General features: G+C 40.4%; 1 protein-coding gene across 1 annotated transcript; it reads left to right on the top strand.

The window, feature by feature from the left end:
- The first annotated feature begins 405 nt into the window (after nt 1-405).
- LOC147461358 (uncharacterized) lies at nt 406-657 on the top strand. The gene has a single exon (XM_086500752.1). The coding sequence runs from the start codon at nt 406-408 to the stop codon at nt 655-657; it is 252 nt and encodes an 83-aa protein (XP_086356878.1).
- Nucleotides 658-21512: the final 20855 nt, after the last annotated feature.

Raw genomic sequence — 21512 nt, forward strand, 5'->3', positions numbered from 1 at the left:
TTGGAGATGACGACAATTGCGGTGTTGACTACACAGGACGGCAGCATTCAAAGCTATCTATATGGTGTGGCGGGCCAGAACACCACGAAAGAATCTCATGCCTACGGTGTCTGTTGTGCGGGCAATATCACCGAGGATCATGCTAGGCGGCTTGCTGTGCGGTGCCAACATCCTCCGCCAGGTTGATGACAGCGGCCACCCCATGTCATGCATTAGCGGTGCCCGCCAGCCCATAACCATCCCTGTGCAACGCCCCTTTCTTTGCTACAAGGGCTCTCTCTCCTTCTCACTCCGCTTTCTTATTCCGAGCCCGCTCGCTACCAGCAGCGCCACTGCCAGAATGGAGGATGCATTCCATGGTATGCAGTGTTCTATAGCCCACCTGGTTCGGGAGGTAGATTAGATATGAACGCTGATGGTGCAAAGGATAGGGCAGCTAAGTATGTAGACAACACTGTAGACTCGTTCGAGATTGCTGCAAAGACTCCCAAGGAGAAGAGAAAAGAAACCGCAGAGAGTGTGAAGGTGACTGCGGATAGCCTGAAACGTAACGGAAAGAATGCCACAAACTTTGCAAATGAGGCATCTGAAGATACCGCAAAGAGGGAAAAAGAGCATGGCGAGCACGCGCACTTGAAGGGTAGTGTTGAAGAGTGATTGGAAGATGCTAAGGAAGACATCCAAGCTGGACACAATGGGCTTATGATAAAGCATAGTCGTTGTACCGCTACTTCCAAGAAAGCTGAAGACTTGGGTAGTCAGGGTACAACAAAGCAAAGATCTCATGATGCCACGGAGATAGGAAGCAGCACTGCAGACATCTTAAAACAAAAGGCACGATTGGACGTACATGTGGATGATGTGGCAAACTAAGAGCACGAGTTGCAATATCCAAGGTTTGCGGATCCAAGAAGGATAATTCTGGTCAGATTTCAAGATGCGGGTAGATGAAGATGGTTGGTCTAGGAGCAAAGAGCCAAAGAGCCAGGAAGTGGCCTTGACAATCATTCTTGCATCACACTTCTCGAATTCCAAAAGAACCAATCAAGGGATGCACTTGTGGATTCGCGCAATCCACGTGCGTGCCAAGTGTATGTGTGCGGACCGCACATAGCTGCACATGACCACATTAATCACATTGGGAGTATCCGGCATATCATAGTGTACCTTCATGTGGGAATAAGCCCTTAGAAGGAGGGGATCTCAAGAGGCATAATCAGGAAGGGCTACGGAGATATGAAAGGTGCTCATTATTTCTACATAAGGAAGGGTTTCCTTTGTACGCTGTATCGGGATTTCTCATAATCAAAGGCTATGGAATCTGATGTATTCTTATTCTCTCTCTCTCTCTCTCTCTAATGCTGTGCTGTGCTTATCTCTCTTGCATTTCTGTGAGCATAGTCTCGTAATAGGCAGCCACACCTATTACAGGGAAGAGGAAGAATCATCATTCATAGGAGAAAGAAATAGTTCCTCATTACCATCACTCTTCTTGCTTAGCATAGCATAATAGCATAGTGATGAAGATGAAGAAGATGGCAAGATTAAGCATTGAAGCATGTCTCTTGGTTGGATTTACATTCCATAGTCAAGAGTGTTGGTGTAGGCTCTCCACTTCTCAACAAGCTTGGAGAAGGAGATGGATCTCTTGCACTTTGCACTCCACAAAGTGAGAGTGTGTGTTTGTTTGTGTGGGAGAGTATACTCCCCCCTTCTCATGATTGGTCCACCTCTCTCTCTCTCTCTCTCTTTTTATTTAATTATATCATTTGGACATGTGTCCTCTTTTTTCGCTTTGAGAGAAAGAACTTAATTATTTATTTTTATGCATCTAAATTTTCATTGGACCCCTTAAAGCTTATCCAATAGGATTAAAACACATCATGAGGGCCACATGTGGAGGATTTTGACATGTGTCTTTTATGCTTCTTAAGTCATTTGGTTTGAATCAAACACTTCAAGCCCCTACTCTTTTAAGCATGGAAACTGTTTATGCCTCTTGAGAGATCATCTTTGAATTGAACACTTCAAGAACCTTAGTCATTTAATCATAAAAATCACCTCAATCTTTGGAAAGGTTCTCACAAACACTTTAAGCACTTTAGTTAACAAGGCAACAAGCACCTCATGCTTGGGTAGGATTCCCACCTCAACGTCAGCCCTAACTTGCCTAAGGTTAAAAGACTTTTTAACACTAACTTTTGGAGGTTTTTAATGAAGCTAACCCTAAGGTATCTTAAGCTCCATTAGATGCACGTTTCTCTTTGATAGACTACCTCCTTTTGGACCCCTATTGAGATGTAACCATCTCTCCTCTTGGTCCCTTGCTAAGGTAAATCTAGAAGCACGTATTGCACATTTCTCTTTGGTAGACCATCTCCTTTTGGACTCCTATTGAGATGCAACCATTTCTACTTTTGGTCCCCTATTGGGATAGGTTTAGAAGCACATATCTATATCCTAATTCTTGTTCCCTTTTTATCTTCCCATATTAAATGATCAGTGTAATGGAATTTGCCTATTCAATTTGAGACTAACGGAATTTAATGAGAGTACTTTCAAGAAATGATTTTGTGAGCATAGCGGGTAGACATAATTGAAGATAGCAACATAATCATAGCAATTAGTTAACTTGGCATAGACAATACTTTTGCAAGAGAGAGAATTTAGAGAACATGACAACAGTTGAGGACCGGATTTATGTGGAGCCGGTCCCCCCTCCAATAGGCATTTGTATTATTATTTCTCCCATAAAGAGAGACTTGTTACAATACATTCTTTGTGTTCCTTGTGACCTAGGTGAAGCAATGAAGATGGAAAGCTTCATGCATCATCATCATAGCATAACCTAAACTTGAAGAAAGCTTTAACGATACCAAGCCTTAGTCCCAACACCTCAAACACCTTCGAAGGTAGAGAGAGCTAGCAGGAAATGAGGATGGGAAGAGGAAGAAGAAACATTTCATACGAGAAAGAGCTAGTTCCTCACTTATCATAACTCTTGTGCTAGCATACATAATAGCATAGTAATGAAGAAGAAATAGATGGCAAGCTCAAGCATTGAAGCATGGCTCTTGGATGGATTTGCACTCCATAGCCAAGAGTGTTGGTGTAGGCTCTCAACCTCTACTTGCTTCGAGAAAGAGAGGGAGCTCTTGCACTTTGCATAGTACACAATGAGAGTGTTTGTGAGTGTGGTGGGTGAGTATACCTCCTAAGCACCCCCCTGGCTTGCTTGGGTCGACCCCCCGTTGTAGCTCATGCTTGAAGCTCATTGGACCCCTCCAAGCCTAGCCAATCACAAGCAGGAGCCATTACAAGCAACAGGGATAGCCTTGGGACAAGTGTCCCCCTTTCCCCTTTGAGAGAGAGGACTTGATAAATGCAAAATCAATTAATTAAATATCCTTTATTATCATTGGACCCTTGGGTGGCCAACCAATAGGTTTCAGTCACACCATGAGGGCAACATGAGGAGGAACTTGACAAGTGTCCTTGTTGCCTCTTCAAGCTGGGGCTTCCCTTGTGTGTGTGTGTGTGTTCTCTCTCATCCCCCCCCCCCCCCCCTTGTAGGCTCGCCCCCCTCGTTGTAGGGATCTTTTTGACTTTGGATGAGCAAGCCCCTTAGTCATCAAGCATGACTAAGCACTTGAAGTAGGGGGTGTTCCCACAAGCATCTCAGGCAAGCTTCTCAAGGCACTTCAAGCACCTTAATCATGCACCAATTCAAGCACCTCAAGCATGGAGCCATTCAAGCACCTCAAGAATCTTAATCAAGCACCTCAAGCATGACAAGCACCTCAAGCAGGACAAGTACCTCAAGCACGACAAGCACCTCGAGTTTGGGCCGGGTTCCCACCTCAAGCTCAGCCCTAGCTTACCTAAGGTCAAAGGACTTTTACACACATTATTGGAGGTCTTCAATGAAGCTAACCCTAAGGTCTTATGCTCCATTGGTTAGCCTTGATCTTGATAGACCATCTCCCATTTGGGCCCCTTTACTATTGGCCCCGTGTTGAGATAGATCTATAAGCACATATCTATATCTTAACACTTGTTCCCGTTTATTCTCCCACATTAAGTGATCAATTTAATATGAGAAAATCATTTGGGTTGGTTAGATATTAGATTTTATGACATTACCTCTCTCTTGAAATCATAGTCGTCCTCGACTATGAGGTAGAAGAGATAAAGCCTTAGTCATTAGTCAATCGTACTTAGCGGGTAGAGGATCCCTTTTTTACCCTACGACATCTTTCCAAGATGGATGACTAATCCATTTGGTGCTTGGGAGACATAGCTGCCGCAAGCATGTCTGCTCTTTAGTCCATTTCATTCTCCCAAAGTAGAGTGACAAATTCTACTTGGTGTTTGAGAGACGTCGTCGTCACAAACATGATTCTAAGCATGCATACTAGTTAAATTTGTGTACAATTAAAAAGAGGACTAGTCTTATAAGACAAAAACATGAGTCATTTAAAAGAAATTTGTACATTTGCTTACTCTAATGTAGCATTGTAAGCATTGACAAGGTTCATACTATCCTTAAGTTGTACTCCTTGCATCCATCTAGCATCTTCAAAAGGATAATTTTTGAACTTAATAAGATACCGTCGGATTATCTTACCATGTCGTAGTACCTTGTCTTCATGCCGAAGGACAGATTCGGGTTGTAGCACCTCTTCTTGGTCTTCAACTTCGGGAGGGTCTTCAATAATTGGTTCAGTTGGTGGATCTCCTTTGTAGGGCTTAAGTAGGCTTACATGAAAGGCATTGTGTATAAGCCAATGGTTGGGCAACTTGAGTTGATAAGCCGTCTCATTGATGGGCTTCAAGATTTGGAAAGGACCATAGTAACTTTTTGCTAGTTTAGCATAATACTTCTGATGGCCCGTAGGAGTTTTGCCCGTCGTTTGCCTTAATCGAGCCTTAGGAAACTTGAGTAAGACCCAATCATTTTCTTTGAACATTAAGGCTCTTATGTGCTTATCAGCAACAGCTTTTTGCCTTTGTTGAGAGATGGCTATAGCCTCCCTAATCTTTTGAAAAGATTCTTTATAGGTCACGGCTATACTCATCGGCGGCGAAGATCTTCCCATGTGCTTTGAGTAGCAAGGGACTTTTAGGTCTTCCCTCTATGATCTCGAAAGGTGCTTTCCCCGTAGAAGTATGGACAGTATTATTGTAGGCATACTCTACTAGAGGTAAATACTTTTCCCATTGTGAGCGTTGATCTACTTTGGTAACATAAGTCTTGAGTAGATCGAGTATCGTAAGATTGGATATCTCACTTTGGCCATCCGTTTGTGCGTGATAGGCCGAACAGAAATTCAATCTTGTTCCTAGATTTTCAAAGAGACCTTTCCAAAAATTACTGGTTATTCTAGGATCTCTATCTGACACGATGGATGTGGGTAATCCATGGTGCTTGAAAATCTAAGATATGAAGAGAGTTGCCATTTGATGTGCCTTAATAGTCTTTTTGACAAGAATAAAATGTTCTTGCTTGCTAAACCTGTCGACTATTGTCCATATTCCTGTATTCCCATGGATAGACTTGGGTAATCCAAAGATGAAATCCATGGATATACTCTCCCATGCTGAATTTGGAATAGGCAATGGCTGGAGTAATCCAGGTTGCTTCCCTCTATCATAATTGGTCTTTTGGCATACTAAACATTTTGAAACATACTCTTGTATGTCCACTTTCATGGTAGGCCAATAGAAATATGTCTCTACTCCTCGGAGAGTAGGTTGAATACCTCTATGCCCTGCATATGGAGGAGCATGGGATTCATACATAACCATCCTGGAGAAGATAACCATCCTGCAAGGTGAATGGTTCCTCTTTCTTCCCCAAAGCAAGGGCTGACATTATGTCTCTAAAGTCAGGGTCAGTAGCATACTCATCTATCATAGAGGATAGATCATTGTGAGTAGCTATAGACACCGCATTAACTTTTGGTCGTCGTGAAAGTGCATCGGCAACTTGATTGTGCTTACCAGCTATGTGAGCAATATGGAAATTAAATTGCGAAAGAAAATTTACCCACCTCATTTGTTTGTCAGAAAGCTTGGTTTGCGTCATGAAATACTTGAGACTTTGGTGGTCGGTCGTAGGATAAATAGAGTCCCCAATAGGTAGTGCTTCCATGTGTCTAGGGCATGTAGAACAGCTAAAAGCTCTTTCTCATAAATGCCCAATACTCGTTCATCACTATTGAGCCTTCGGCTCTCATATGCTATGGCATGCCCTTCTTGAAGCAAAACCGCTCCAAGGCAATCACCACAAGCATCACATTGGACCTCAAATGGCTTTGAGAGATCCGGAAGCACGAGGACTGGTTGGGAAATAAGCTTCTCTTTGAGTTTTTCAAAAGCATTTTGCTCCTTAGCAGTCCATACAAACTTAACGTTCTTCTTTGTTAAGTCGTGTAGTGGTCCTGCTACTTGAGAGAATTTTCCTATGAAGCGTCTATAGTATGCACACATACCAATAAAACTTCTTAGCTCATGTAGATTCCTTGGGTTAGGCCATGATTTTATTACCTCTAACTTTGATGGATCCATACGAATACCATCATGAGAGATAATATGACCTAGATATTGAATCTCTTGAAGGAAGAATTCACTTTTCTTTTGGTTGAGAAAAAGTTTGTTCTCCCTCAAGGCTTGAAAAATCACTTGGAGATGTTGCTTATGTTCCTCCAAAGACTTGGAGTAGATGATGATATCATCAAAGAACACTCCAGTGAATTTACGATATGGTCTAAAAATTTTCTCCATGAGACGATTGAAAGTAGCTGGTGCATTAGTCAAGCCAAAAGGCATGACTAGATATTCATAAAGACCAAATGTTGTGCGAAACGCGGTCTTTAGGATATCTTCATCCACTATCCTTATTTGATGATAGCCACTCTTAAGGTCAATCCTACTGAAGTAGGTAGAGCCTTGTAGCTTATCAAACAGATCTTCTACCCGAGGCACGGGAAATCTGTTTTTGATAGTGATATGGTTTAGTGCTCGATAGTCCACACACATACGGTATGTACCATCTTTCTTTTGCACTAAAAGGACTGGAGAACAAAAGGGAGAGGAACTAGGCCTCACCATCCCTTTGTCTACCAATTCCTGTACTTGCCTCATAATCTCCTCTTGTTGAGCTTGTGAGACTCGATAAGGAGGTTTGTTAGGCGGTGAGCTTCCTGGAAGGAGCTCAATACGATGGTCATCATCCCCTCGTTTTGGAGGTAGGTCCATAGGGATATCATCGATGAACACATCTTGGAATACTTTTAGAAAAGTAGACAAGTCTAACTCTTCTTGATTCCTATCATTTTCATTTGATGAAACATTATTAGCTTTTAGAGACTCTTTGACATAAATCATGTATGCAGAAACTGAGCTCTTCATTGATTTATCAAAAGAAAGAGGATTTACAAGTGGAATAGTGCGACCACGCTCACTAGCATCTATATACATGTTCTTTCCCCTGTAGGTGAAGTAAATTCTCCTTTCAGGGAACTTCATGTTGGCAGCCATGCGATCAAACTATGGTGCCCCTAGGATAACATCCTTATGTTGGAGAGGAGAGATGAAGAAGTCTTCTTTGTCGACATAGCTTTGGACATGAAGCCTCAACTTCCCACTCAAGGGAGTAACGGAGGCTTGTTGTCCCTTGAAAGCTGCATCAGTTGTTACTATATCTCCCATCTCAAAAGCTTGAATGCCCAACTTGGTGGCCAACTCTATTGATATGAAGTTGAGAGTAGAGCCTGGGTCAAACAAGATGAAGGCATCATGCTCTCTTACCTTTCCCCACACATAGGAAAGTGATGATCCTTTGCAATGAACATCCTCTTTTGGAGCTTCGATGGTGGAAGCCCTAGGAGTCTCATTGCGAGTATTCTTCTTGGGGCAAGAACGATAGCCATGTCCTTGCTCCCCACACTTGAAACACTTATGGTCCTTGCGAAAAGCTTCAAGCTCTTCAGGAGAGAGTTTGTTTTTACCTTTGTAAACTCCCTTCTCCTTGGACCGATTGTTGTTGTTGTTATTGTTGTTGTTGGAAGTGCCTTGGGAATTATTTTGAGCATTGGATTTCCCCTTTGCATCATTTTTATCTTTGTTTTCCATGGGCTTGACATTAATTTTAGCCCCTTGATGGAAATTGATGCGTGAAGAAACCATGGTGTGGTGGATTACTTCGGTAATAGTACCGGGCCGTTGAGAGTTGATGTATTCGGCCATCTCTTCAGGTAATCCTGCACAGAATTGCTGTCTTTGCTCGGCAAAGTCTATCTTTTGAAAGACAGTAGCTTTGAGATGTAAATCCCAAAACTTGTCTACATACTTGTTGATAGACTCATGAGAGAGAAGCTTCAAGCCGCGCCTTTCGGTAAGAACTTTATCTTTAGTATCACTTGGAAGAAATTGCTTCATGATGGAAACTCGTAGAGTTTTCCATGTCTTTGGGGCTTCTCCATTGCCACGAAGGCTATCCCACCATTGACGAGCTGATTTTTGGAAGTGCATAGCTACATGGCGTAGCTTGGAGGACTCTGTGAAGCCCTCGTCCCCAAAGGCTGCATCAAATTGCTGGATGAAGGCCAACACTTTGTCGGTAGCACCAAAGGTGCCATCATAGGTGAGAAAAGAGATACTCTTTCCTCCCTCCTTGAACTTCTTTAGCTTTTGTGACCTTCGCCATGCAGGAAATGATTTGCGATGTCCTCCCCTCTTGTATTCTCTAGGAGAATAGCCATAACTTTCATCGGAAGAGGAGGAAGGTGAAGAAGAAGGAGAAGAGGCTGACCTCTTCCTAGCCCTTTTCTTCCTTTGTTTCCTCTCTTGCCTTTCAGAGTGATGAGGAGAAGGACTATGGGTTGCTCTTTTCCTCTTGGGAGGAGTAGCCGATCGTCTAGACCGCCGTCTTCGTGGAGCCACATCTTCAGAAGTACTTAGACTGTCATTGCTTTCTTTCTCTTTGGATTCCTCCTCTCGAATAGGAGAGAGTCTTCTTTTGGGGGTCTCTTCAAGAGGCCTCCTAAGCTCTCTCTCCTCTGGGAGAGGAAGGGAAATTCCATAAGCACGAAGTTGTTGAGTAACTTCGGCTTGCAAAACAGGGTTGCCCATAGCTTGTTGCAACCTAGTGACGAGATAATTCACAAACATGGGAGCATCATCATTAGCACCTTCATGTGCAAAATCAAAGCTATCAATGTTCATTCTACTCTCTTGATTATTGTCAGCCATGTTAACAAAATTTATGTTTATCTTAGTGTATGCTTTGGCAATACAAAACCTTAGTTGCCACTCCTCTTAGCGTTTGAAAATCGGCTCTTAAGTATCTACACCCACGGCTCAAAGTGGTTAATTATAGAGAGTAGAGGAGTAGGTCTAACATAGCAGAGTTGCCAAGGGCTAGCTCCTTTCGGACTTCTTATGGCTCAATAATGGTAAAGCCGTAGGCAAGTCTAAAATGACTCCATTATTAAGTCCAAAGCTCCCGAGGTGTGCACCATCCCCCACATAGTGGGCTTAACAAAACCGATATTAGATCCCAGTTCCACTTACTCTATTATAATTAACAACATCAACCATTTATAGGCTACTTAAGGACCTCTCTTCTTAAGCAAGAAAAGAGAAACCAAATGCTCTGATACCAATGTAATGGAATTTGCCTATTCAATTTGAGAGTAGCGGAATTTAATGAGAGTACTTTTAAGAAATGATTTTGTGAGCATAGCGGGTAGACATAATTGAAGATAGCAACATAATCATAGCAATTAGTTAACTTGGCATAGACAATACTTTTGCAAGATAGAGAGAATTTAGAGAACATGACAACAGTTGAGGACCGGATTTATGTGGAGCCGGTCCCCCCTCCAAGAGGCATTTGTATTATGATTTCTCCCATAAAGAGAGACTTTTTACAATACATTCTTTGTGTTCCTTGTGACCTAGGTGAAGCAATGAAGATGGAAAGCTTCATGCATCATCATCATAGCATAACCTAAACTTGAAGAAAGCTTTAACTATACCAAGCCTCAGTCCCAAGACCTCAAACACCTTCGAAGGTGGAGAGAGCTAGCAGGGAATGAGGGTAGGGAAGAGGAAGAAGAAACATTTCATACGAGAAAGAGCTAGTTCCTCACTTATCATAACTCTTGTGCTAGCATACATAATAGCATAGTAATGAAGAAGAAATAGATGGCAAGCTCAAGCATTGAAGCATGGCTCTTGGATGGATTTGCACTCCATAGCCAAGAGTGTTGGTGTAGGCTCTCAACCTCTACTTGCTTCGAGAAAGAGAGGGAGCTCTTGCACTTTGCATAGTACACAATGAGAGTGTTTGTGAGTGTGTGTGGGTGATTATACCTCCTAAGCACCCCCCTAGCTTGCTTGGGTCGACCCCCCCTTGTAGCTCATGCTTGAAGCTCATTGGACCCCTCCAGGCCTAGCCAATCACAAGCAGGAGCCATTACAAGCAACAGGGATAGCCTTGGGACAAGTGTCCCCCTTTCCCCTTTGAGAGAGAGGACTTGATAAATGCAAAATCAATTAATTAAATATCCTTTATTATCATTGGACCCCTTGGGTGGCCAACCAATAGGTTTCAGTCACACCATGAGGGCAACATGAGGAGGAACTTGACAAGTGTCCTTGTTGCCTCTTCAAGCTGGGGCTTCCCTTGTGTGTGTGTGTGTGTGTGTGTGTGTGTGTGTGTGTGTGTGTGTGTGTGTGTGTGTGTGTGTGTGTGTGTGTGTGTGTGTGTGTGTGTGTTCTCTCTCATCCCCCCCCCCTTGTAGGCTCGCCCCCCTCCTTGTAGGGATCTTTTTGACTTTGGATGAGCAAGCCCCTTAGTCATCAAGCATGACTAAGCACTTGAAGTAGGGGGTGTTCCCACAAGCATCTTAGGCAAGCTTCTCAAGGCACTTCAAGCACCTTAATCATGCACCAAGTCAAGCACCTCAAGCATGGAGCCACTCAAGCACCTCAAGCATCTTAATCAAGCACCTCAATCATGACAAGCACCTCAAGCAGGACAAGCACCTCAAGCACGACAAGCACCTCGAGTTTGGGCCGGGTTCCCACCTCAAGCTCAGCCCTAGCTTACCTAAGGTCAAAAGGACTTTTACACACATTATTGGAGGTCTTCAATGAAGCTAACCCTAAGGTCTTATGCTCCATTGGTTAGCCTTGCTCTTGATAGACCATCTCCCATTTGGGCCCCTTTACTATTGGCCCCGTGTTGAGATAGATCTATAAGCACATATCTATATCTTAACACTTGTTCCCGTTTATTCTCCCACATTAAGTGATCAATTTAATATGAGAAAATCATTTGGGTTGGTTAGATATTAGATTTTATGACAATCAGTTTAATATGAAAAAATCATCTGGTAAAGTTAGATATTATATTTTATGATATTTCTTCTGTACCAAGACATTGTAGCATGTTTTCTACCATATGGTCATTTTTTCTACCATATGGTCATATCCCCTTTGTCTTGATAGGCTGTACATGTTTCTTTTGCACCAAGACATTGTAGCACTATTTCTACCATATGGCAAAATTGTGTGCACCCTCAAGCTTCTTGATGTACAAAAGATTGTTGTTGTCATGTTTACTTTAGCCCAAAAAAGAAAATTGAAGCCTTTGTTGATCAAAATCTTAAACTCGGCATACAACACTAATAGCCACTAACAAAGAAGAAAAGATTAGTTGCACATGCCGTTCTAAAAATCTACAGAATTCAGATTATCTAGCAATCTGATTCAACTGTAGCAATTTGATTCACCTTCAACAATTTGGATTTAACTTTAGCAATTCGGATTCTGATCTTTTACACTTTTGGAAAAAGACTTCTGAGCAATTCCGAATACTTCTTGCACACTTTAGGAAACCCTCGCTGGAAACCCTTGATGCTTGCCTAACTCAACCCTCAAGCTCAAACCGATCCTTGAGGGACAGAGGGTACATTTGAGCTAAGTTACAATTACCTAGTAGCTTACTATTGCGAACAACCCAATCCTTTACAGAGGAGGGCTTGATCGGATGACAAGGGTTGCCCTAAGCCATTCATCCAAGCTATGCCTTTTACTTACCACATATATTATCTCCTTGCTTTTTTGTACAATCTCTAAGAAGCTAGCCAGAGAGAGGTTTCTATCAAATATACAAAAAATCCTAGCCTTTAAGATATTGTTGAAGAAACAATAGATTTTTAAATCTCTCTCTCTCTCTCTAAGTCATCTCATCAAAATACAAAACTAGTTATGAAAGAATATGTTCAATATGTTTGTATGTTTTTTTCGTGAAAGATTACTTTTATATAGTGACATCCATGATTCTTTAAGGCTCCAATCTTCCTCCATGGTAGATGAGATAGAGCAAGATGTATTGTGAGGAGGCATGCTGATAGATGCCTTTTAATGAGGTTTTCTAAGAGTACATAGGCAAACAATTAATAGCTCAAAGTCTTTTAAAATGTGAATTTCTAAGCAATTAAAAATGATAATTATCCATTTCTATTTTTTGTACCTTAATTGTTATGACTGAAGTTTGTGCACTTTTAATCATTAATAGCAATTACTAGCTTAAATTTTGTAAATCTACCCTTTACATTAAAGGCTAAGTAAAACATATCTTTTAAACACCACCCTCTCTCTCTCTCTCACACACACACACACACACAGATCATTATGAGTTTTAACCTTTTCAAAATAGATTTTTAAATCTCATGACTCCTCAATAGTCACTTTTTTGCCTTTTGAAGGTCCATGTGAAGACTTCACCTTGTTTTTTTAAATATTAAAGGAAATAGTTGTTGAATCACATTATACTTATTCATTAATTTTCTTAGTTTTGTGTATTTGAACCTCTTGAAGGGAGGTGAGTTCTATACAAAGTTTAAAAGTTTTATGAGGTGCATAAGCAAGATAGAGTAGTTTAATCAAAGAGGTGCATTCTCATTGGTTATATTCAAAGGAAGGCCTTTCTCCACATGGGTTGATGAGGCAAGAGAAAGGTTTTATGCTTTTGTTTTTTTTTTTGGACTACATAGGGAGTAAAGCGTTGTATTTTTTGTGTAATTGTGGACCATTGGATAAAGCTTGTGGATTTAGTGCCACATGGCAAAAAACTTTCTTTTTCAATATTTCTTTTAGGTCTTTGTGAGAGGTGTTGACATTTTTGTACCCCTCTCTATAAAGAGGGAAATTGAATATCAGTTTAGTCAATAATTTTTATGTTTTTGGAATATATTGTAATCTAAATAAGTCATTGTTACACTTGTTTCCAAAAAGTGTAAATACTCTATTGTGGAAAAAAAATAATTTAAATGGTACTATCACTTACTCATTTTCCCCTCACAAACAACCCTCTTATTATCCAAATTCCTCTCAATAGCATTATGTAGGCCATAATGAACTTTCACCCTCTTGTTGGCCTGCAGAAGGCCATAGTGGGGTGGGTGGATTTTTGGTGCCAATCAATTTCAAGCTTCACTTTAGCATTCTAAAAGAATAGAATGCAAGTGAAGTCAAGCCGTGTAAGGATGTGAAATGAAAGGTGAAATAGAAATATTCATTTAATAGTTTAAAATGGAAATAACATTTAAGGTAAGTCTCCATCATGGCACTGACAACAATGAAAGTATGTCTAACCCAACTCAACACTGAGGCTTCTAAACATAATTTCATTGTTTTCAGTGTCATGATGGAGACTTACCTTAAATGTTATTTCCATTTTAAAATATTAAATGAATCTTTCTATTTCATCTTTCATTTCACATCCTTACACGGCTTGAATTTACTTGCATTCTATTCTTTTAGAACGCTAAAGTGAAGCTTCACCTTGCATAATTCTAGTAAATTCTATACATATACATACATATATTTATTTATTTTACACACACACACACACACATACACATACACATATATACTAAATGAGCAAACCATGGTAAAGGGAAGAAAAAATGGTGAAATATGTGAGAACTTAGTTCAAAAATCTTGCAAATATTTGACCGAGAGAGAGAGAGAGAGAGAGAGAGAGAGAGAGAGATTTTACCATCGAGCTCATGGGTACTCTTACTCAACAGGGGAATCCTTGCCAAATTTCAAGAATTTTTTTTTCTTGGAATTATGGTGTCTTTTTGAGAGAGTGGCTAACGTTTTCTCCCATATGAAACGAAAAAAATGCCTTGAAATGGGTAAAATGCACGAAAAAAACCAACCTTGATATTGCCATCCCAAATGAGGAGAGATAATGCCAAGTATTGACAGGTATTTTATCCCTTTTATTTTTAGGAGTTAAACTTTGTGCCACCCTTAACAAGTGAAATAATCATGGTGGCTTTCTAAAACAATTAGAACGTGAGAAAATCATTAGGTTGAGTTGAAGTAGAATTAGTGTTCAAGAAATAATTGCCTTAGCTTAGCCTTGAGCCGGTTTAAAATGGAGACTAATTGGTTGCTAGCCATGGTAAAGGGAAGAAAAACTCGTGAAATATGTGAGAAAATACTTCAAAAATATTGCAAATTTTAAATTTATGATAGTGGTAAAGGGAAGAAAAACTCGTGAAATATGTGAGAAAATACTTCAAAAATCTTGCAAATTTTAAATTTGTGATAGTATTTTTGGTTCGCTTCTCTGTGGGAAGGAAACTCAGTTGACGATCGCTTAATAAAAGATACTTTCCTGAATATTGACTAGAATTAAGTTATAGAATGTAAGAAAAGTCAAGCCATGTCAGGATGTGAAATGAATTGTGAAATAAAAAAACCTCATTAATATATATATATATATATATGTGTGTGTGTGTGTGTGTAACCATAGGATTTATGCAAGTGAAGTTTCACTTTAATATTCTAAAACAATAGAATGCAAGAAAAGTCAAGACATGTCAGGATATGAAATGAAAGTGAAATAAAAAGATCCATTTACTATTTTAAAATTGAAATAACATTTAATGTAAGTCTCAATCATCACTGAAAACAATGAAAGTATGCCTAACACAACTCAACTCTAAGGCTTCTTTTAGAAAGCCAAAAAGTCCTTTCATTTAAGAGCATGGTCTCCATTTCAATCAATTGGCTCCAATTCCATTTCATAAAAAGTCCTTTCATTTAAGAGTATGTGCCCCATAAGTGGACATGCCCCTAAAGAGGGACAAACATCTAGTACAGTAAAGTCCCAGATGGTGAGCATCGTCGCTCGAGTAGTGGGATGGTTAGGCTGATTTTCCTTTATCTGAATAACTGGCGCCATGGTTTGACACTCATGTACAACTAAACTTCTTTTGGATCAGGTTTGTCTCCCTACCTATTGGGGCACAAAACTTTTACAAAACATTTTTTAAAAGCTTCCATAACTCTGTAATTGGTGCACCGCGACCACTAATGGAAATTGTTGTTGATAGCCCTTCAAATCAGCTCTTGATTGCATCACTTGCACTCCAAAATTTGAATCGCACGACAAGATCTATGGATTTTATTCATGGTGTCCTTAATATGGTGCATTTACCCTATGCCAATCGATTGAATTGTTTTTGGCCTCCAAAGGCCATAGGGGGCTAGTGGAGAAAGCGTGCAAATATGGAGCCGTTGGTTTTTGATGGCGAGGATGAGTGCCACGTGCTTACAGAGGAATTAAGCTTAGGGATTTTCTAATTACAATTTTCTACATGCAACTACAAGAGGCATGGCTTGTTTTCTATGACATCGCATGCTGCACATTCAATGCCTCATGGCAGAGCAATCATTTTTTAGTGCTATAATAGCTTATGATGTGGTGGGAGATGTTGCTTCCAACCTCACATCCAGTGCCTAGATCAACAACTTCACAATTGCAAGCTCCAACTATGGGCTGCAGACTTCCCTCATCGACATCCTCGTCTCCCCAAATGCTACCTTCCAGCTTAAATTTGGAAACCTACCCAACCAATCAAATAGCCTCAAGATCGTCCACTTGATAAGCTCTACCCTTCTCTGGTATACCTACAAAGACAACAACCTCGGTCGGTATGATAACCTTGGTGACATCTCCACCTCTCTCCGCCCCCAAGCTGATGGCAATCTTGTCATCTCTGTCGGTGGACCAAATGGCTCTAATTTTCTTGTGTGGCACACCTTCACCACTATAGCACATGTTCAATCCATGGAACTCAAGGATAATGGAAACTTTTTCTTGCTTGACTCCTCAAATGATGTTGTTTGGCAATCCTTTGATCACCCCACAGATACCCTACTCTCCACTCAAAAGCATGTCAACAGAAAAGTTTGTTGAATTCTGCAAGGAATGGGTTTCCCTCTGTGGGAAGGAGTGTCTTGGCTATGGAAGCTCACAAGCTTGTCACCTAAGTTAATTATGAGAGTTTTGAGACTTACTGGGAGCTAAGGCCATCGAGAAACAACACAGATCTTGCTTATGTAGAAATTGCTAATGTCAACACATCCATATTTGACATAGATGGTAACATATTGGGAAACAGAGTGAATATTAGCAGCACTAGTGGTGGGGGCCCCTTCTTATTGCAGAGATTTTTGCTTGGCTTAGATGGGAACATGAGGCTGTTTCAAAATGACAATTCTAACTCACAGTGGGTTTCTCAAATGCAGGTGATTGAAGAGGCTTGTGCTCTTCTAGATGATTGTGGGTCATACGGGCTCTGTATCCTAGGGAAAGGTTGCACATATGCACCCACATTCAAACTTCTCGTAACTCTCAACGGATGTGTGCAGCCAAGAGGCCTTATTTGCAACAGCAAGCACAGTAAGGATTTTGTGAAATTATGACAACTTCCTACTTTGCGACATAAATTTCCTCAGATAAAGTTAGTGGCTTATCTCTAGATGAATGCAACACTTTATGTACCGGGAACAAGTCTTGTTTGGGGTTCTTCTATGATAATGTAGGGGTAGAGTTTTTTTTGTGTGCGGAAAGATCATCTCTATAAATGTTTTGGACATCTCCATATTGTTGAACTACTCAGGTAACTACATTTTCACATAGTAAAAGCAAATCATCGTGTCACCTTCTTGTGTTAATAAGGTGGTCAATGAGCCTTTATATGGCTGTTATAGATAATGGGTGATAGTGTTTGAATTTGGTATATTCATTTGTGCATATGTGTTTTAGTCTCTCCTATAATCCATAAATTTAGACCTTATGAAGGTACAATAAAAGCTACTTGTTATGTAGCTTCTTATGTGACTTGCTAATAGTTTCATTTTTGATAACTTAATGTAGTTTGAGAAGATTCTGCTTGTTTTAGTCTTTGAAATGGGTGCATGCATTCCAATTGTTGTGATTGTATTCTACATAGGTTTGTGGTGTTTTGTGTCATAAAATATAATATATAACTTTACCAAATGATTTTCTCTTATTAAACTGATCATTTAATATGGAAATATAAAAGAGGAACAAGAGTTAGGATATAGATATGTGCTTCTAGACCTATCTCAATAGGGGACCAAGAGGAGAAATGGTTGCATCTCAATAGGGGTCCAAAAGGAGACGGTTTACCAAAGAGCAGTGTGCAATAAGTGCTTCTAGATTTAACTTAGCAAGGGACCAAGAGAAGAGATGGTTACATCTCAATAGGGGTCCAAAAGGAGGTAGTCTATCAAAGAGCAACGTGCATCTTATGGAGCTTAAAAGACCTTAGGCTTAGCTTCATTAAAGACCTCCAAAAGTTAGTGTTAAAAAGTCCTTTGACCTTAGGCAACAAGCTAGGGCAGACCTTTAGATGGGAATCCTACCCAATCATGAGGTTCTTGTCGGCTTGCTAGCTAAAGTTCTTAAAGTGTTTGTGGGAACCTTGCCCAATCTTGAGGTGATTCTTATGCTTAAATGACTAAGGTTCTTGAAGTGTTCAATTCAAAGATAAACTCTCAAGAGGCATAAACGGTTTTCATGCTTAATTGACTAAGTGCTTGAAGTGTTCAATTCAAACCAAATGACTTAAGAAGCACAAAAGACACGTGTCAAAATCCTCCACATGTGGCCCTCATGATGTGCTTGAATCCTATTGGATAGGATTTAAAGGGGTCTAATGAGAATTTAGATGCAAAAAATAAATAACTAAGTTCGTTCTCTCAAAGAGAAAAAAGAGGACACATGTCCAAATGATATAACTCAAATAATACGAGAGAGAGAGAGAGAGAGAGAGAGAGGTGGACCAATCTTGAGAGGGGGGGTATACTCTCCCACTCTCTCTCTCTCTCTCTCTCTCTCTCATTATGTGAAGTGCAAAGTGCAAGAGCTCCTTCTCCAAGCTTGTTAAGTGGAGAGTCTACACCTTGGCTATGGAATGCAAATCCAACTAAGAGCCATGCTTCAATGCTTAAGCTTTCCATCTTCTTCATCTTCATTACTACGCTATTATGCTATGCTAAGAAAGAAGAGTGATGATAAGTGAGGAACTATTTCTTTCTCCTATGGATGATTCTTCTTCCTCTTCCCTACCCTCATTCCCCGCTAGCTCTCCCCACCTTCAAAGGTGTTTGAGGCCTTGGGACTGACGCTTGGGATAGTTAATGCTTTATGAAAAGTTTATGTTATGCTCGTGATGCATGAAGCTTTGTATCTTCATCACCAAGGTCACAAGAAACACAAAGATTGTATTGTACCAAGTCTCTCTTGATGGGAGAATCTATAATACAAACGCCTTTTAAAGGGGGAACCGGCTCCAAGTAAATTTGGTCCTCAAGTATTGTCATGTTATCTAAATACATAAGTATAATTAGCATGGCTAATAATAACCAAGAGAGTAGAATGAACATTATTAACTTTGATTTTGCACGTGAAGATGCTAATGATGATGCCCCCATGTTTATAAATTATCTTGTTACTAGGTTGCATCAAGCTATGGCGACCCTACATTGCAAGAAAAAGTTACCCAGCAACTTTGTGCTTATGGGAGTTCCCTTTCTCTCCAAGAAGAGATAGATTTAGGAGGCCTTTGATGAGACTCTTAAAAGAAGAATCTCTCCCATACTTGAGGAGGAATCAAAAGAACAAGAAAGAAGAAAATCACTAAGTTCCTCTGAAGATGTGGCTTCACAAAGACGACGGTCTAGACTGTCGCCAACTCCTCCCAAGAGGAAACGGTCAACCCATAGTCCTTTTCCTTGTCATTCCAAAAGGGAAGAGAGGAAACAAAGAAAGAAAAAGGCAAGAAAGAAGTCACCCTCTTCTCCTTCTTCTTCACCTTCCTCCTTCTTTTGACGAAAGCAATATTTATTCTCCTAGAGAATACAAGAGGAGAGGATATTGCAAAACTTATCCTGCATGCCGAAGGTCCCAAAAGCTCAAAAAATTCAAAGAGGGAGGAATGAGTATCTCTCTTCTCACCTATGATGGCACCTTTGGTGCCATAGACAAAGTATTGGCCTTCATCCAACAATTTGATGCGGCCTTTGGAGACGAGGGCTTCACGGAGTCCTCCAAGCTACGCCATGTAGCTATGCACTTCCAAAAATCTAGTTGTCAATGGTGGGCTAGCCTTCATGGAAACAATAAAGCCCCAAAGACATGGAAAACTCTATGAGTTTCCATAATGAAGTAATTCCTTGCAAGCGATGCCAAGGACAAAGTGCTCACCGAATGGAAAAATTTTGAAGCTACTCTTCAACGAGTCTATCCGCAAATATGTAGACAAGTTTTGGGATTTACATCTCAAGGCTACTATCTTCCAAAAGATAGACTTCGTTGAGCAAAAGTAACAATTTTGTGCTGGATTACCTGAAGAAATGGCCAAGAATGTCAACTCCCAAGGGTTTGGTTCTATCACCAAAGTAATCTACCACACCATGGTTGCTTCGCGCTTCAATTTCCAACAAGGGGCTAGATGCAATGCCAAGCCCATGGAAAACAAAGACAAAAGTGATGCAAAGGGGAAAACCAATGCCCCAAGGTAATTCCAATAACAATAACAACAACAATCAGTCCAAGGAGAAGGGAGTTTACAAAGGTAAAAACAAACTCTTTCATGAAGAGCTTGAATATTTTCACAAGGACCATAAGTGTTTTAAGTGTGGGGAGCAAGGACATGGCTATCATTCTTGTCCCAAGAGAAATGCCCGCAGTGAGACTCCTAGAGCTTCCACCATTGAATCTCCAAAAGAGGGTGCTCCTTGAAAAGGATCACCTCTCTCCTATGCTTGGGGAAAGGTAAGGAAACGTGATGCATTTATCTTGTTTGACCCTAGCTCTACTCACAACTTCATATCAATGGAGTTGGCCCACCAAGTTGGGCATTCAAGATTTTGAGATGGGAGATATTGTAACTGTTGACACACCTTTCAAGGGACGGCAAGCCTCCATTACTCCCTTGATTGGGAAGTTGAGGCTTCATGTCCAAATCTATGTGAACAAAGAAGACATTTTTAATCTATCCTCTCCAACATGAGGATGTTATCCTAGGGGCACCATGGTTCAACCGCATGGCTGCCAACATGAAGTTCCCTGAAAGGAGAAACTATTTCACCTACAGAAAAAAGAACATGTACATAGATGCTAATGAGTCAGGGAACACCATATCCCTGGTAAATACGCTTGCTTCTGATAAGTCGATGAAAAGCTCCATTTTTGCATGTATGATTTTTGTTAGAGAATCTGTAAATGATTCTAATGTTTTCACAAGTAGCAATAAATGGAATCAAGAGGAATTAGAGTTGTCTAATTTCCTAAATGGATTCCAAGATGTTTTCATTGATGACATCCTTGTGAGCTACCTCCAAAACGAGGGGATGATGACCATGCAATAGAGCTTCTACTAGGAAGTTCACTTCCTATAATAAACCTCCTTATTGAGTTTCACAAGCTCAACAAGGGGAGATAATGAGTGCATGAATTGGTAAAAAAAGGGATGGTGAGGCCTAGCTCCTCTCCATTCTATTCACCAGTATTTTCCGCGTCGTGGCTAGAAGATCTATTTGATAAGTTACAAGTTTTGACCTGACAAATGCTCCATCCGCATTCAAACTCACGATATACAAAAATATTTAGGCCACTGCTAGGAGACAGATCGAATGGGCACCCACCTAGCCGGACACGTAGCTGGACACCACATTTGTGCTCTATTAGTTTTCTGAGCTAGTGTGATACTCTGTGTAAATTTTGATTCCAGAGTAGTAGGTCAATTCCTTGATTTGTAATGTTGTCATGAAATTTGTAAAAGTCCATGTGAACTGGCCATTTGCCATTTAGAATGCCCTAGGTATAAATGTCAATAACCTAAATGTAAAAGAAGGCTTATCTTTAGAGAAGAAAGAGCTCTATTGTAGTACGCTCAAGCTACAATTCTATTCCAACTTGTAATCATCTCAACTAATGATTGGGTAATTTGTTTTTGATTCAGAAACTTGCATTGTGTTCCTCCCTCTTTGCTCTTTCAATTAAGTGTAAGCATGGTCAATTTTGTTGTGGTTCGCGACTACGTGTTTGTGAGCCTTAATTGCAGATTTGAGTGCTGAAATCACTATTTTTAGTCGTTTTGACC

This window comes from Adiantum capillus-veneris, chromosome 3 (assembly GCF_014529385.1).
Source record: "Adiantum capillus-veneris isolate H3 chromosome 3, ASM1452938v2, whole genome shotgun sequence".
Classification (NCBI taxonomy): Eukaryota; Viridiplantae; Streptophyta; class Polypodiopsida; order Polypodiales; family Pteridaceae; genus Adiantum; species Adiantum capillus-veneris.

Coding starts and splice junctions, on each gene's coding strand:
- LOC147461358 (XM_086500752.1), top strand. CDS start 406: ATGAACGCTGATGGTGCAAAGGATAGGGCAGCTAAGTATGTAGACAAC.